The sequence below is a fragment of the Plecotus auritus genome (genome assembly GCF_963455305.1).
Source record: "Plecotus auritus genome assembly, chromosome: X".
In the NCBI taxonomy this organism is placed as follows: Eukaryota; Metazoa; Chordata; class Mammalia; order Chiroptera; family Vespertilionidae; genus Plecotus; species Plecotus auritus.
The window spans coordinates 12,526,608-12,544,979 of NC_137784.1; the positions used below are offsets into that span (position 1 = coordinate 12,526,608).

An 18,372-nucleotide genomic window follows, 5' to 3' on the forward strand; every position below is an offset into this window, starting at 1 on the left:
CCTTGGTGCCTGGCTCATAGTGGGTGCTCTGCAAGGGTGATTCCCTTCTCCCTTCATCACACTTTTCTGTAGCAAATCCTTATTTGGTCCTCACACCCATATACATAGCCCCCCCCCCTCCATAGTAATACACCCTACTATAAAAACCAAGGGTCTGAAACATTCACTTCTCAAGTGAAAACCTCAGGGCCACCCTGGATTTAAAAAATAAATGTGGTGCTATAAAAATAAATGCCCAGTAGTACAGTAATGTGGTGGTTTTAAAATAAATGCACACATAATTGGGTGTTCTCCCTTCAACAGGTGGGGCTCAATTCCCATACTCCTGAGCGTGGGCTGGTCTCAGTGACTTGCTTTTAATGCACAGAATGTGGCAGAAATGATGGTGTGAAACATCTGAGGCTGATGCATAGACGTGATGCATAAATGCTCTGTCTCTCAGATCTCTTGCTCTGGGATAGGCCAGCTCCCTTGTCACTTGGATATTCAAGTGGCTCTATGGAGAGGTCCCCACGGTAAGGAACTGAGGCCTCCAGCCAACAGCCATGTGACTGAGCCAGCCTGGAAGAGCCCGAGCCAAGCTTTCAGATGACTGCAGCCCTGCCTGCGATCCTGAGCACACCCTCACGAGAGACCCTGAACCAGAAGTGCCCGGTTAAGCCACCCTCAATTTCTGACCCAAAGAACCAGTGAGGTAATAAACATTTGTTTGAAGCTGCTAAAGATTTGGCATAACTTGTTACTTTCCTTCTGAGAGACTGGAACCTGAGTACGTGCCTGGCAGGGGGTGCCTACCTGACCAGCTCCCAATAAAACTAACAAGTGACAACAAACAAAAGTAGTGTAGTATGTATAATTTCTAAATAAATATACCTAATTGGGAGTTCCTGCTCAACATGTGTTTTGCTGATGGTGTCAATATGACAGAAAAAATATTTAAAGGAGCCCTAGCCAGTTTTGCTCCATGGATAGAGCATCAGTCTGCAGACTGAAGGGTCCCGGATTGGACCCTGGTCAAGGGCATATACCCGGGTTGCGGGCTCCATCCCCAGTAGGGGATGTGCAAGAGGCAGTCGATCAATGATTCTCTCTCATCACTGATGTTTCTATCTCTCCTTCTCCCTTCCTTTCTGAAATCAATAAAAATTTTTAAAAATGTTTAAAGGCCACTGTTATTAATGACGGCTGGCCTAGGACCTCAGTTCCTGTTGCCTGTAGAGGCAAGACTGGCCCAGATTCAGACACCCTTAAAGAAGCTGAGAGAGGACACTCGGAACATTCTTTCTGACTCCTGGCCTCTGGAGGGCAGGCTGGAAGGAGGATGAGGTCTTTAGGAATTTGCTCCAAGGCACTAAGATTTAGGAGGGTCCCAAAAGTTAAATGCTTTTCAAAGGCTGGGTGAAATTTTAAGCCAAATCTGACCCTTGAGCAGTCCCTGGACATTGACAGAGAAGCCCAAGTGAAGCGCAGGGAGGAATGGCACTGTCAGTTCAATGGGTCCTGAGGGTGAACGCATGGGTGTGGACATACCCGGGAGGCCTCCGCTCCTGTAGGGGTTCCTTTGCCAGTATCGACTCGGCTAGATGTGGATGAGGACTTCTTCTTCTCGATGGTCCGAGTCGGCGAAGACTTGTAGGAACATTGAGCAGGGCTGCCAGTAGCTATACGAGGGCAGATGTTAAAGTCTAGAGAGTTACAGCAGAACAGCCAGAGAGGCCGCAGCATAGATGGAAAGGGTAGAGTGAGCAAGGAGTTGGGAAGAACACACTTATGTTAAAACGTGACACACGGGCAATGCTGTCTAAAAATCCCGCCACGCTTTTTCTCATGTGCAGAGAAGGGACTGTATCATTGCGGTCGGATCACAAGAATTCTCACTTCATATTACACAGTGTTTTACAAAGTATCATACTTTAAAAAGATATTAGCTTGTAAGAACATGTAATAAATAACTTCAAAATGCAATGGGTATTTCATTTTAAAGCGTGCCTTTAACATTTATGTAAAATGTCTTTTGTACTCGTTCAATAGAAACTTATCTGGCCACTGGGTAAAGCTAGCAATAAAACTACTGGTCCGCAGTGTGTTAAAAGACTCCCACAGTCAGAGTTCAAGAGTCCAGTTCAGCCCTAGCCAGTTTGGCTCATTGGGTCACAGGTTCCATTCTGGTCAAGAGCACATGCCCAGGTTGTCCAGGTTGTGGGCTCGATCCCCAGTTGGGGGCATGCAGAAGGCAGCCGATCAATGATTCTCTCTCATCATTGATGTTTCTGTTTCTCTCTCTCTCTCTCTCTCTCTCTCTCTCTCCCCTCCCCTCCCTGAAATCAATAAAAATATATTTTAAAAAAAGAGCCCAGTTTCATTTCAGGAGTTCAAAATCTGGGCTTTGCAGCCAAACAGACAACACAGTCACCTAATAGCTGGATCACGTCGGGCAGTTTATGCTTAACCTCTCTAAACGTCATAGCAGGCCTGACTACTGTCTCTGGACATAACTGTGTACAGCGCTGGCCCTTGGTCAGCATCTGTGAACTTAGATTTCAGGAGTGCTCTCAGCACTAAGTGAAAAGTAGCTCACTGCACCCAAGCTGTTTATACAAACACCACAACTTCTGCTTTCCTTCTAAGAGTCTGGAATCTGGGCATGTGCCTGGCAGGGGGTACCTACGTGACCAGCTCCCAATAAAAATCCCAGGCACTGAGTCTCTAATGCGCTTTCCTGGTAGGCAACATTTCACACATGTCACAACTCACTGCTGGGAGAATGTGTCCTGTGTCACTATCCTAGGAGAGGATGCTGGAAGCTCGTACCTAGTCTTCCCCAGAATAAGTCATAGGCAATGAGTCCTCCTAGACCGGTGGTTCTCAACCTTCCTAATGCCGCGACCCTTTAATACAGTGCCTCATGTTGTGGTGACCCCCAATTATAAAATGATTTTCGTTGCTACTTCATAACTGTAATTTTGCTACTGTTAATGAATCGTCATGTAAATATCTGTGTTTTCCGATGATCTTAGGCTCTACAGCAGCGGTTCTCAACCTGTCGTGATCCACAGGTTGAGAACCGCTAGCAGGGTCCCCCAAGACCATCGGAAAACACAGATATTTACATGACGATTCATAACAGTAGCAAAATTACAGTTATGAAGTAGCAACGAAAATCATTTTATGGTTGGGGGTCCCCACAACATGAGGCGCTGTATTAAAGGGTTGCGGCATTAGGAAGGTTGAGAACCACTGTCCTAGACCAAGGGTGGGGAACCTTTTTTCTGCCAAGGGCCATTGGGATATTTATAACATCATTCACAGGCCATAAAAAATTATTAACTTAAAAATTAGCCTGCTCTATTTGGTCAAACATTTCATTAACTCACCCCTAATGCCTTGGCAGGGCCAGAACCAATGATTTCGCAGGCTGACGTTCCCCACCCCTGTCCTAGAGAGTCACTGATGCTGGGAGTAGTCTTGGGGACCTCGTGACACATCCCTCTTCCCAAAATTGAAATATTTTCTGCTTCCCAGGAATTTTTTATTTCTTTGAGACATAATTCACATACCATAAAATTCACCCTTTTAATATTTAGTGTTTTTAGTATATTCACAAGGTTGTGCAACCATAACTACAGTCTAAATTCCAGAACATTTTCAGCACCCCCAAAGGAACCCTTGTACCCATAAAGCATTAATTCTCCTCCCCACGCCCCCATTCCGTAGCAACTACTAATTTACTGTCTCTCTGAATTTACCTATTCTGCACATTTCACATAAATGGAATCATACAATTTGTGGCATTTTGTGTCTGGCTTCTTTGACTGAACATGTTTTCAAGGTTCATCATGTAACATAAATCAGGAATTTGTTCCTTTTTATAGGTGAATAATATTCCACTTTGTGGAGCTATCACAATTTTATTTATCAGTTCATCTGCTGATGAACATTTGGGTTGTTTACACTTTGTGGTTATAATGAAAAATGCTGCTAAGAACACTTGTGTACAAATTTTGGTATAGCATATGTTTTCAATTTCCTTGGCTCTATACCTAAGAGTGGAATTGCTGGTAACTCTTGTGTTTAACTGTTTGAGGAACTTGGCCACACTGTTTTCTAAAGTGGCTGTGCCATTTTTTCATTCCCACCAGCAAAGTATAAAGGTTACAATTTCTCCACATCCTCACCAACACTTCTTTTCCTTTTTTGCTTTGAATTTTAGCCATCCTAGTAAAATGTGAAGTAGTATCTCATTGTTTTTATTAGCATTTCCCTAATGATTATGTTGAGCATCTGTCATGCTTATTGGCCATTCATATATCTTCTTTGCAGAAATAGCACTGCTCAGAAACAGCTAGAACTAGATAGAGAGTTATATGTCATTTGCATGTCACCTCACTGATTACACTATCTTGGGAACTAAGACCAGACCTACCCTAATGTAGACAGCGTGGTTCATGGGCAAACAGAAGATGCCAGCCCTCATTAATCTTGCCATGATGATTTGACCCACTTTGGTCAAAGAAGGGCTTTGATGGTATGGCCCAGTGTTTCTCAGACTACAGTGTGTAGGTCTGGTGGGTCCTGGAGTTTGCGTTCCTAACAAGCTCCCAGGTGATACCGATGCTGCAGGTCCATGGACCAGGGCTTGAGTAGAGAGGCTCTAGACATGTGTTAAACTCTCTTACTGTGCCAATCTCATTTAATCCTCATGGCAATTTAAAATAACTCCATTTTATAGATGAGGAAACTGAGGCTTAGAGAGGTTAATTAGCTTATCCAAAGTGGTAAGAAACAGTAAGTGGTAGAGTTGTTTATAGGACCCCAAAGACTGGTTTAAAGGCTACTCTGCCAAACCATCTCTTTAAATTAAAAAGTCTATCCTCATAAAAATAAGTCTAGCCCACCCTGCTGGCATGGCTCAGCGGTTGAGCATGGACCTATGAAGTAGGAGGTCACGATTTGATTCCCAGTCAGGCCATATGCCCGGGTTGTGGGCTTGATCCCCAATAGGGGGCATGCAGGAGCAGTGGATCAATGTTTCTCTCTCATCATTAATGTTTCTATCTCTCTCACCCTCTCCCTTCCTCTCTGAAATCAATAAAAATGTATTTTAGAAAAACGTCTAACTCCCATTAACCCATGAAATGGAGGATTTTTTCCTAATCCACATGCCTTCAATGACAAAATCATTTAATCACCTTTGTGACACTTAAAAAAGAAAAAAAAAAGAAACATAGCAATAGCAAAACACTGATGGGTAAAAATTTCCCAAAGCCAGTAAAAGCGAAGCAAAATACAAAAATTCAGGAATAACTTATAGGCTAACCAACACCACTTCTGGTATTTTCCTTAGTGTCACCAGCTTGGCCTCTTTTACCTGAATCACTGGGCTGTTCAGGGAATAAGAGTGCACTTCTGCTTCTGGATAAAAAAGCCTTTGTGGGTGCCAACAGTCGCATAGCAGGTAAGTTTTCCGGGGGAGTAACTGGCATGCAAGGAGCTGAGGAATGCAATCAAATAAAAAATGTAAAAAGGAACATTCAAACAAAACAAAACAAAATGTTTAAAACAGCACAGTGCATGATGCAAATTAACTTTTGGGTGGTAGGGCGAAGTGGAAAATGAAAGTATTCTGGCACAGGATGGCTTCAGAGTTCGTCATAGTAAAATAAAACAAATGATGTATCACTTAGAGTATGAAAGAGTGCATTAATTCTCTTGCGGTGCCAAAATTCATTCAATGTGCCATTATAGTATTACCTTTATCACTCTAAGAGAGTTAGCCCATTTCCATAATATGGATTCAAGAAACCATTTACTCACCAAGTAGATCTAACATTGAAAAAAAGATTACTTCTACAAAACACTTGTTTTGGGTCCTCTGTAAAGAAATATTTCATAAGACACTGATTTTGTTCATGTATAAATATGCATCCTTTCATACTTTTTCCGTGTAAATAAGGGCAAAATTAAATAAGCCAACTGATTATCAGCTTTAATGGAAGTAATAATATTCACAATCCAAAATTCAGGGACTTAAATATCATTCTGATGGTTTTGGAACGTATTATAAGGTAATGGATTAACATTTTCATTACAGTCAAACCTCATTTGTCAGATGTCTCCCATCTCAAACAATTTGGTTTTCCACCAAGTTGTTCACAGAAAAAAATGTCTTGGTTGTCAAACCAAACTTCTGTGTTTTTTGATCTGACAACCCTTTCGTGCTGATACCTCAGCATGACAAAAAGCTTCTCTCAGGCAACCAACAGAGAAAATGCTTTTGTTGCTGGGGAAGCCAACCATTAGCATAATTTTAAAACATAAAGAGGCCATCAAGAATGCTAATGTTGCTAAGGGTGTGAAAGAAGCAATGAGCGCAGGCAATGGAAGAGGTAGAAGAACTGTTGCTGATTTGTACAAAGGAAAAGCAGCCAGTGACAGCATTTTGGAGGCAGCGATATGTGAACAAGCAAAGATGCTGCATGCTGACCTGAGAGACATCCACGGACCAAATGCTAAAAGTGATTCATTTAAGGCCAGTAGGGGGTGGTTCGACGAATTTAAGGTAAGAAGTGTTTATTAATAGATCAAACAGTACGTTAGGCGTGTACTATATATAAAAAAAGGTTAAAATGAAATCATTTGGGGGTCTGGAACAGATTAATTGAATTTACATTATTCCTAACGGGAAAGAATGATTCAGTTTTCGAACAAATTGCTTCTTGAACAGCCTTTCAGAACGAATTAAGTTTGAGAACCAAGATTCCACTGTACTTTGTATTATTTGGGTACCCAGTAGCCAGTAAATGGTTGGGGAATTAAAATGTTCAATTTGTAATTAGCAAGTAGATAATTTAGCTGCCAATCTTTATATACTAATCAATACAAATATGAATTTAACATCAATTGGTAACCATGTGAATTCATGAAAGCATTTGGAATACACTAATAGAATAGCATTATGGATTTAAAAGCATGTAGATTTTTCTCATCCAGCTCTTTTTTTTTTTTTAAATATATTTTATTGATTTTTTACAGAGAGGAAGAGAGAGGGATAGAGAGTTAGAAACATCGATGAGAGAGAGACATCGATCAGCTGCCTCCTGCACGCCCCCTACTGGGGATGTGCCCGCAACCCAGGTACATGCCCTTGACCAGAATCGAACCCGGGACCCTTCAGTCCGCAGGCCGACGCTCCATCCACTGAGCCAAACCGGTTAGGGCTCATCCAGCTCTTAATCAATCCCAGGTTTCCAGTGCTTACCCATGAACTACATTAGAGATCAGCCACGCTGACATTTGGACAGCTTCCCACCTTCCGTAACCTGCATGCTCTGAAAGGTCTCAGTTCAGACTTTTACTGACTTATCTCTGCCTCCATTGGAACTCGGGTAGCTTTAAATCTCCTTCAGGTTCTGACTCTGGCCGAGTGCCGGAAAGGGCCGCCCATCATTTTCCATATTAATTCTGAACTGTTTGGGCAGGCCCCCGAAGCACAGGCAGTAACACATCTAAGTCTCCCACGTACCTCCGCTTCATTAATTCTGCCATTTCTGGCTAATCAACTACATCACACCAATAGCTGGATAGTTACTTTTTTAATGGTCACATCTGCCCACTGGCCAATTAATTCTGGGGCAGGATAACTCCTGCATGTACTGTGGAAGATGGAATAGTCTCTTTAAGGCAGGGAGGACAGCAGTAATTCTGTCTCTTTACAACCATGACCTGGCTGCAAAGGGTGATGCCACTTTCCAGACTCCCATTGTGGCCCTCACATTCAGACCACAAGACTAGGATAATAGCAGTGTTTGCAGAAGGCACAAGAGGGGATCTCACTCCCCTGGCCAGCGTGGCTCAGTGGTTGAGTGTTGACCCATGAACCAGGAGGTCAAGGTTTGATTCCCGGTCGGGGCACAGGCCCTGATTGCGGGCTCAATCTCCAGTGTGGGCTGTGCAGGAGGCAGCAGATCAATGATTCTCTCTCATTATTGATGTTCCTCTCTCTCACTCTCTCTCCTCCTTCTTCTCTGAAGTAAATAAAAACATTAAAAAAAATTTTTTAGAACAAAAGAGGGGCTCTCACGAAGACTGACATTAAGACACACACACTAGAAAGAACAAAACTGGAGATTAGGTCTCCATGTTCACTTGCCTCGCTCTGGAGAATAAGATATTGCTGCGGTGGATGAAGACAGCCGCTTACTCATAGGAGAGTCCATCTGCTTTGGTAGATTCATACTTGATGTCGAAAGTTTCTCATATGCTGCAGAGAAACACAGTAAAGACATTAGTACATACACCACTGTAGACTGAGAAACACACACCCCAGCATTCTTCCCGTCCGAATCCACATGCCTTCAAAGCCCCTCTGACACAGCACACTGCTTCTAACATCCTCCTATCTACCGATGTAGCCCACCTGCAGGTGCCCTGGCCACAGCAGCCTTCGGACTGAAGCAAGATCTCCTCTTCTACTTCTCGACTCTGTTCTTCTCTTTGCTTTCAGCCAACCTCACTCGACTGTCCAACTACAGCCATGCTAATCCCACCAGCACAGCACTTATTTCCTTGTGTCCAGGGGCTTGTAGTCAGTATACTCAGACCACACGAAAACAACACCAATCTGGACCCAGAAACAAATCAGCACCAGAAAATGTTCTATGGCCTGACTAAGTGCATGAGCGGGAACTGGACTTTTTCTGAAGGCTGTCTGCAGCTCAGGTTGGACAGAGAAGTCATTTGTAAGGCAGGGAGCTCTAGTTAAAGCAGAATAACCTTCAGTAGTTGATTTCTTCCTCTTATCAAGAGATGGGGTCACAATGGCCTTTTCTCAAATGCTATGATAGCTTACGGTTAGGATGTTAACATGTGGTCCCATGTTTGGTGTTCTTAATTTCCAGCCATTAGTTTAGAGTAGTTTCTAAATGAACCCATTACAGTAAATGAAGCGGTATGGATGGTGCCCTGCCAAGCCATATCGGAACCCAAGGCAACAGGGAAGACGTGTGCCCTGGCTTGAAAGGAAGCAAACTCACCAATAAGACTTTCAAAATCTACTCCCCCCTCCTCATGTTTTCAAATGAGAGAAATTCCGTGTTTGATATTTCTTCTGACCAAGAGATGATCTTTAAACATTTTTTTAAAATATATTTTATTGATATTTTACAGAGAGGAAGGGAGAGGGATAGAGAGCTAGAAACATCGATGAGAGAGAAACATAGATCAGCTGCCTCCTGCACACCTCCCACTGGGGATGTGCCCGCAACCAAGGTACATGCCCTTGACCGGAATCGAACCCGGGACCCTTTAGTCCGCAGGCCGACGCTCTATTCACTGAGCCAAACCGGTTTCGGCGATCTTTAAACATTTTAAAGCCCTAGCCGGTTTGGCTCAGTGGATAGAGCATCAGCCTGAGCACTGAAGGGTCACAGGTTCAATTCAGGTCAAGGGCATGTACCTCAGTTATAGGCTCCATCCCCAGCCCTGATCGGGGTGCATGCAGAATGTAACCAATCAGTGTTTCTCTCTCTTTCTGTCTCTCCCACTCCCTTCTACTCTCTTTAAAAATCAATGGAAAAATATCTTCTGGTGAGGATTAACAAGTGAAAAAGACCCAAAAAATTTTTTCATTGACTTAAGCTGAAGTCAAATTACAATAATTTCTTGTTTTGGTATAAATAAAATATTTGAACTTACAATCAATTCTGGGAGTTTTAAATCACCCACTTTTCAATTTTTAGTATTTTGGAAAGTACTTTAATGTTCTGAAAAATAATTAACTATTAGAAATTACATGAAGTCACGTATATAGATAGGGGTACACATTTCTTCCTTTGCCTCAGGCTCCAACATGGTTCCACATGACAATGGTCTTTAGGAATTCGATATTTTGCTCATCATGAATTGTTCTGCATTAATTTTGATTAAGATATTATTTCATCTTGATACTGTGAGATTTTTGGTGCTCCCTTAAATTGTGTGCCCGAGTTGAGTACACTTGCCTCACCCTGGTCGGGACCCTGGGTGCAATTCCCAAGGGGTAGTTATCAAGTCCACCTGCCCCTCTTTATCCAGGGAAGGCCAGGGCCCACACTACAGTTTCCTCAGCCCATGCAGCAAAACCTCTGCTGCTCAGTAACACTAAGAAAGATTATTCTTTAGAAAAGGGATGTTGGAAAGCAAGGATAATTATGCCTACGGCTCTAAACTGACCTTGTGCCTGGCTATTAAATAGTGCGTCCCTTTTACCTCGTTTTTTCTTTGCCGGCCAAAGATGGGTTGAATTTCTAAAGTCATTATTAAATAAGAGCAAAGTTTTGCTAATTCTGTTCTTGATCTAGACCCTAGTAAGTTCCCAAGCCTATATCGAAAGCAGAGAGCCTATCGGAGAGGTGAAGTCAAGAACCGAGCCCATTGATCGCCTTGTTTGGATCCCCAGTGTTAGTGCTGATGAACTCCCTACCACTCCCTCTCAACACCTCTCCAGAAATCCATCACATTAACACCCGAAACCCGGTGATTAAGCAGAAGTGACTGAAACACAATACTACTTAATGCCCAAACTGATGATTAATGAGAGTGTGAAAGATCTGAATGCACAAACGTCCAACACTGACAAGATTTTCAAAGCAGAAGTTAGTGAGCTAAGGATGATGACATGTCTCCGGGGCAGTAGGATGAAAGGCATGCACAGCTCTACGATGACAGAAACAAAGAAATATGAGCATGTCATTCACATCGCTAGAAAAAAAATGTTCTAAGGGATCGGACTAAGGCATCAATTGTAAAAGTGCTTCAGACAGACATGGTGATGGAGGAGGAGGAGGAGTACAGTCATCACAAAATGCCATGGCATGGCGATGCTCGGATATACCATTGGTGGACTCGGAGGCAGCAGGGGTCTCTGGATCCGGAGGAGGGGTGCTGGCCGCTAAACCTAGAGGAGGGGGTGGAGTATTTTCTGATTCACCTACACAGCAAAAAATCAGAGCAAAGAGAGATCAAGGAAAAGTCCCACTTCCTGGTTGACTTAGTTCCTACTTAGGAAACTAGAAAAAGTAACTGAAATGGGCTGACTTCTCATAAACAGAAAAAAACAAAGTATATTCACTGATAAGAGGTTAAATGCACAATTCAGCAGACAAGAAACTAATACAAATGGAAACCCATCTGCTTTCAGGAAGAGCTATTCTACACATCCTATCCTGTGGAATAGGATGACAAGAAGTAAGACACTGAAGGGGGAAAGCCACCCAGACTAGTAACAATCCATTCAGCAAATTAAAGATTTGAACATTTAACGTGAGTATGAACTGAATCATGAAATAAATCAATCATCTTGAAACAAAATAGAGCAACAAGAATTTAATAATGAGGAGGGGAAACCCCGCTACCCTTTTTAGAGGGTAACTCCTGCTCAATCTTTGTGGGTTGCGCTGCAGCAGTGACTTAGCCTACTGCCACTGATGTTCCCAGAAATCAGATTGTCCCAATGCTTGCCGGCTGGATCTGGTTCAGCAGGCCCTGCATTCACGTTTTCTTTTCTTTTCTTTTCTTTTGCTTTACCTCATAGCCCAGTTATTGTATCAACTGCTGCCTGCTAGCAAAAGAATGCAGATCCCCTTTACGAGAAACACATGCACAGTAAGCTTGGCAGTTGGAAACATCACATCTGGAAAAGGGATCTGCAGATTGGTACCAAGCATCCCCCAGCCCCTGCAGGCTGTGCCCGCAATCTCCCGCCTGCCCTGGGGCCCTGCAAAGCAGGGACAGCCCTAAACTCACCTTCAAATCCTCCAGGCCCGACAATGACTGCCGGGGATGCTCCTCCCCAGACTCCTGGCGAGGCTCCACCCCAGACTGCCGGAGATGCTGTAGCTCCTCCCCAGGAGTACCTCTTCTTCAGCTCCAGCTGCTGTGAGCGCTCCAGGGACCGGCGCAGCATAGCCTCCAGCCGCTCCTGCCCAGGTTGCGTGAGGGAGAGCAAAATTAACACCAGCCTCAATGCTGGGATGAGTCACCAAATGGAACTCTGTGCTCAGCATCCAAAACCCAGACACAAGTGCTCTCTGCCACACAGTGCCTTCTCGGTGGGTGGAGAGTAAACAGTGCGGCTGGTGTGATCCAAGACCCAACACCTCAGCCCTGGGACAGGCTGTGCAGCCAGGCCTTGATTTAAGAATAATGCTAGACAAGCATTAACTCCTTGAGGCCTGTCTCAAGCCCTGGTTTGTCCCACCTACTATGCCCTAGACCCAACCAAATGCTCTCTAGTTGAAATGCATAAAGCAGCCTGATTTGAGAACATTTAAATTAAAATATAATTTGAATGTTATAGCCTTAAGCCTAACTTTTTTAGGGTGCTACATGACTGTGAGGTTTATTTTGCCAAGCCCTTGTTTTCATCTTAGAATTTCTTAAAGGGGGATCAATTGTTTTCTAAATTGCAACACTTTTCTGCTCTATAGTTTTCTGGGGATAATGCTACATATTTCAAAATTTAAGAGAGACAAGAGTGGGGGAGCTGCTAGCCACAAAATAAAGCATCTGTGCCTTTTCAGAGTTGGGTGGGAGAAAGGGAGGGAGAATTCAACAGTTTTTAGCCAAAAAGGAAAAGCACCCAGGCTTCTCTGTCTCTTAACAGAGCATTTATCAAAAGCACTCTCCTGTATTAACCCAATTGTCACTTTCATAAGGTTGGGCCTGACTGCTGGCAAGTATTTCCTTGGCACTGGAGTTCCAATTCTATACTTCTCACTGCCCAGTGATGCTGCAAATACCAACCCCTCCCCCTGCCTCCCCATGGAGAAGGCCAAAGCAAAGTAAACAGTTATGCTGACACCCTTTGGCCCTCATAAAACCCACCGTGGGGTGCTCCAGGAATTGGGCTAATCTTAGCCTGTCTCCAAACAAAAAGATCCTCTTGCCCTAACCGGTTTGGCTCAGTGGATAGAGCGTCGGCCTGTGAACTGAAGGGTCCCAGGTTCGATTCTGGTCAGGGGCATGTACCTTGGTTGCGGGCACATCCCCAGTAGGGGGTGTGCAGGAGGCAGCTGATCAATGTTTCTAACTCTCTATCCCTCTCCCTTCCTCTCTGTAAAAATCAATAAAATATATTTTAAAAGTAAATTTAAAAAAAAGATCCTCTTTTCTCCTGGCTTAAATAAGCAAGCCAAATTAATTTAGGGCAGCACCAACTGAGTAACTATGACTTAAGGATTGGGAAAGTCTCCCTTATTTTCCTCACTAGAAACACAGAAAAAGTCACTTAAGAGGTGCCTTGACCCATCCTTTGTCTACACGAGAGGGATAGGTTGAGCATTCGCCACATCTTGGCCTCCTCTGCAGAATTTCTCTCTGAACAACACTTTGCTAAGAGACAGCCTCTCCAGGGACCTGAGAGCCGAAAGGTGATTTTTTTCCTCCTGTAAATCTCAGATTTGAATTTGCTCTAGTTTTTGGCCGAGACTCCACAATCATGAGTGTGCATTTTCTGGCAGAGTCCTGTCCTCATGACCTGGGGGGCGGGGGTGGGTGGGGAATCCATAAAATTGTGACAGCCAACCCTCGGGGTCTGTCTGAGAAAAGCGGGGGCATTGGGGGACTTAACATCTTGACTATTTGATGCTTGAGGTATGATTGCTCAAGACTGGGGCTGAGTAGAATTTCATTACATGGGTTTAACATATTTAATCAATGACCTAATTTAAGTGCTGAAACCTTGTACCACAGAGTAAATTTAGTATTTAGTGGGTAGTGGGAGATTTCCTACATGCCAGGACCTCACAAGGTAGCCCCTCATCTACTAGGCCAATAAGAAGAAAGAATACTAACACTCTTCAGGCCCACCTTACCACCAAGCAGCCATCTAGGGGCATAATTAGAAGGGAATGATCCACCCAAAGCCAGACCTACTCTTTGACTGTTCAGTTACCTTTAGAAAAAATACCTCTCCATCTACCCTCAATCCACCGAGGGGCTCCAAATTCCACCATTAGAGATTCATTTCTTTGAACTGTTTGTAGGCTTATGAAAATGAAGCTATTCCTGAGAGAAGACACAATCACTTTGTGTCACCCACTTTTGGAGAGATGATGAAAACTAGGTAGTAACCAAGCTCTATGGTAAGGGGATTTATAGAACCCAAAGTTGTCAGAATGGGATGACTCAAACATCAAAAAAACAAAAAACAAACAAAAAAAACCCTGGTTCACGTCACTTTTTTAGTTTACATAGGTCAGTATTACTCAGTGTGCATCTTTCTGTTCCTTCATGTGATGGAATGGAAAGATTCCTAGATTTGGAGTCAGGAGATATGGATTCCAATCCCACCTCTGCCTGCTACTTTTTAGCCCTGTCACCTTGAGTTAATTGTTTTAACATCCTTGGACATCAGTTTCCTCATCTATAAAATGGGGATATTATCTATATCGGCAGACCACTCAAGTCTACAAGATAATAACTAGCATAGGAAATCCTCAGCCAATGCTAACTGAATCTGAATTTAAAGAGGAGGTTATCGACAGGGCAGTCTGAGCAGTGGTTCTCCAACCAGGGTGGGTCCCTTCCCCAGAGTCCCCTGCATGCTGTTAGAATACCATGGCTGGGTCCCACCAAAGCAGCTCTGGGTGGAATCTGCTGAGGATTTGCATTTCTGACAAGTCAGTCCCAGGCAATGTCAGTGCTGCTGGTCCTGGGGCTATACTTCCAGAAGCACTGGTCAGAGGACAGGCTGAGCATGAGAGAGCATTTAAGAAAGTTCCACCACAACAGAAGAACAGTATTAATAAACATTAGAGCTGCATACCGCATACCTCGATTCCTGCCAAGCTCTGGTTCTCCTGATGGTCGATAGAGGATGGGGAAAGGGCAAGGCAGATTCTTGTCCCTAGAATGTCCTCTATTGGGTGGGGCTTAGTAGAAGGAAAGAATAAGAAGACATCACCCTTGACTTCTTGAGCTCTGGCCCTAGATCTGCCTGGATGAACTCAGAGGAGAATCATGACCAAGGTGACCTGCTGAGCTGGCCTAGCAGTATAAAAGGACTCTAGCAGGGCCAGGGCTGGGTACTGCTACCCAGACAGCCAGCTCTGGCAGGAGAAGAGGGCTGGCAGTGCCTTTTCCAGTGCCCTTACTACTCGTGTTCTGGTGATGACAGGTGGACAAGCTCCCAAACGGTCCCCAGCAGAGCTCCGTAGAGGGTCTTTCTGTCTACAAACAGACATCCACCTCTGACCAGAAAGGCCATGCAGTCACCATGGGCCCGCAGTAGCAATGGGCAGCCCTCGGCTTCGTGGAGTTTTGTTTAGGTTGACTTCAGAAATGTGTCTTTCTTTTCTTCTTTTAAATCCTCACCCGAGGGTATTTTTCCATTGATTTTTAGAGAGTGGAAGAGAGAGGGAAAGACAGAAATATCAATGTGAGAGAAACACATTGATTGGTTGGCTCCTGCACGTGCCCCAACCTGGGCCCAAGCTGGGGAGGAGCCTACAACCGTGGTACATGCCCTTGACTGGAATCGAACCTGGGACCCTTCGGTCCGCAGGCTGATGCTCTATCCACTGAGCCACACTGGCCAGGCAGAAATGTGTTTTTCTTACACTCAGCCTGGTGGGTCTTGTTAGGTATTAATCAATATCACAATGATAAGTTGTGATGTGTCCAAATACCTTACAGAGATGACGCTACTCTTTGAGAGAGGCCTTTCTTAGCATGAGGAACATGGAGTTCGCTTTACCAGGCTCCATTTTCCAGGGCCTCTGGTCAGGAAGCCATCCCTCCCAAGTGGAGAATGGGTGACCACAGTGTGTTGTCAGCCCTACCCCAAGTAGGTGATAAGGGCTTGTTCCAGAAGCTCCATCCTTGGGGCATGAGAGAGTTGGAGGAACCTGCCTTGAGGAATAAGTAGCCTCCAGTGGACACTGGACGGCCCGTTCCTCAGGACAGGCCTAGCTAGCCTCCAGTCCCCCTGAGCCTCAAGACCCCTGGGAGCCAGGCTGTCTGTGGTGCCCACTTCCTTACTGGCAGACGGGAGGGCCCCCTGGCTGAGTCTGGGGCTCACCCATACAGATGCGAAAAGTCACCAAGAGCAACATCATGGCAACCCGTCATGGCACCAGGTCAGGGCTGGAGGGGGGTGGGGAGTCATGGGATTTTGACGAGCTCCTAATATCAGACCCACAGAGGCAGGACTTGGTGGGCAACCCAAACACTTTCCGATAAGCTAGAGAAGCCAAATGGGCTGCAGGGGAATGAAGCCCTGCAGAGGCTTCTCCCTGGTTGACAGAGGCAGAGCAGGACAAAAAGAACCGAAATCTGCCCCTGGCAAGAAGGAAGGAGAATCTCCACAGCCGTGTGCCAAGAGGCAGCGGCCCTCCCGAAGATCTCCAGGGACCCATGGGGCTGCGTGCGGAGGGTTTCCTTAGGAGAGGGGCTCCTGCCATTCAGACCTACCCATTCTCCCCAAAGATCACCCAGGCGAATACCAAACAGGCCTCTGCACAGGCAGAGCCAAAGCCAACGTGGCTAGCAGGCCAGCCTGCATGTGGATAGTCCCTAGGCTCCACTGGGCTCGCCCGGGGCACCAAGGGCTGGAGCAGGTGGCAGAGGGAGGCTGCTGCTTCCCTGCCTCTGCCTCGCTAGATTGCTACACAACCCCAGGAGGCCCAGCTCTCAGCCTCGCCCTGCCGCCCTGCGGTGTCTGGGGAGAAGGAAGCAAGCTTGGCTTGTGTTTATGCTGACAAGGGTCAGGCAGCATCCCCTGTTCTCTGCCATCACCACATTAGGGATGAAAGGGAGCACACAAAGCAAATAAAAAATCAGCCGGCTATGCAACCACTAAAGATTCAGCTGCATCAGGACCAACCATCTGGCATGACATTCCCTCATCTGCAAGAGCGGGGAGTCAGAGCTTGATTTCAAATGCCTCTGGCGCCACTGTTCAATGAGGAAAATTACAGACAGGGAGCCTCAAAGGCGGACCCCTGTGACACCGCCAGGTGTGTCAGAGGCTCGGGAAGTGTCTCACGTGACTTCACAGTGCCCCTTCATGGAAGCAGGAGTGACACACTTGCTCTGCAGTCAGCACGCCCACCAGATGCCAGGAATCAAAACAACGAGAGCAGGGAGGAGGGGACAAGCTGTGAGTCAAGCAGTGGAGGACGGGAAGAAAATGGGAGAGTCCAGTGACTCATGACCAATACACACAGGCTGGGAAAGGAGAGATCTGCCCCAGGTTACTGAAGTGGCCCAGTACACGGGGGCTTTTTTCTTAGTCCAGTGGTCGGCAAACCGCGGCTCGCGAGCCGCGGTTTGCCGCTCTGTTGACTAATGAGTTTGCCGACCACTGTCATATACTACCCTTTACCTCTTTGCACACAATATGCCACAATTGCCTAATCCTCACAGCTTCCAACTACATGGTAACATTTAGTCTAGTCCAGTGGTCGGCAAACTCATTAGTCAACAGAGTGGCGAGCCGCGGTTTGCCAACCACTGTCTTAGTCTATAGACTTTGCACCATAATCTTTTCTGGGTAGCTCCCCCTTTGACCTTGCTTCAGCCCAGGTAGGCTGAAGTCGCTGAAGGGAATCAAACATTTCTGAGCATTACTCTGTGCTAGGTGCTTTGCTGGGCACTTGCAAAATGTCACTTCCTTTAATTCCAATGACCACCTCTGTTTTGTGCTAAGAAGACTGAGTTGGAGGGTTATGAGAGGCCAGGGCTGGGGTTTACATCAGGAGCAGATGAAGCCATACAGTGGCCAGGCTGCAGCCAGCAACAGCGAACCATGGCTAAGACCCTGGCTTTGACCTTCATTTGCTAAGAGGAACAAAGAAATTGCCAGGTAAACAAGTGTTTTGTGGGCAAAGATGAATGTAATTGTGTGTGTGTGTGTGTGTGTGTGTGCGCGCGCATATGTTTGTGTTTTTTAAATTTAAAAAAAAAAGAGGAAGGGGTAAAGATATATCATGATAAACCATTCAGACATTTAAAAAATACTGAATTTGCCCAGCCAGCGTGGCTCAGTGGTTGAGCATCGCCTTATGAACCAGGACAGTGGTCGGCAAACTCATTAGTCAACAGAGCCAAATATCAACAGGACAACGACTGAAATTTCTTTTGAGAGCCAAATTTTTTAAACTTCAACTTCTTCTAATGCCACTTCTTCAAAATAGACTTGCCCAGGGATTGGTATTTTGTAGAAGAGCCACACTTAAGGGGCCGTGAGCCGCAGTTTGCCAACCACTGAACCAGGGGATCACAGTTTGATTCCCGGTCAGGGCACATGCCCAGGTTGTGGGCTCAATCCCCAGTGGGGGGCGTGCAGGAGGCAGCAGATTAATGATTCTCTCTAATCATTGATGTTTCTATCTC

At 45.3% G+C, this 18,372-nt stretch overlaps 1 protein-coding gene across 6 annotated transcripts in view; it reads right to left on the reverse strand.

The window, feature by feature from the left end:
- The window catches only part of MAP7D2 (MAP7 domain containing 2), a 113,317-nt gene that overhangs the window by 39,293 nt on the left and 55,652 nt on the right, over nt 1-18,372 (reverse strand). For 2 of the 6 annotated variants that reach the window (XM_080651961.1, XM_080651964.1), the window contains 4 exons: nt 11,782-11,956; nt 10,871-10,966; nt 8,150-8,260; nt 1,531-1,661 (listed from right to left, as the gene is read on the reverse strand). In XM_080651961.1, coding sequence (XP_080508087.1) covers nt 1,531-1,661; nt 8,150-8,260; nt 10,871-10,966; nt 11,782-11,956 — 513 coding nt within the window. Of the gene's footprint in view, nt 1-1,530; nt 1,686-8,149; nt 8,261-10,870; nt 10,967-11,781; nt 11,957-18,372 lie in introns of all 6 variants that reach the window. The other 4 variants (XM_080651962.1, XM_080651960.1, XM_080651965.1 and 1 more) reach the window with 3 other exon arrangements.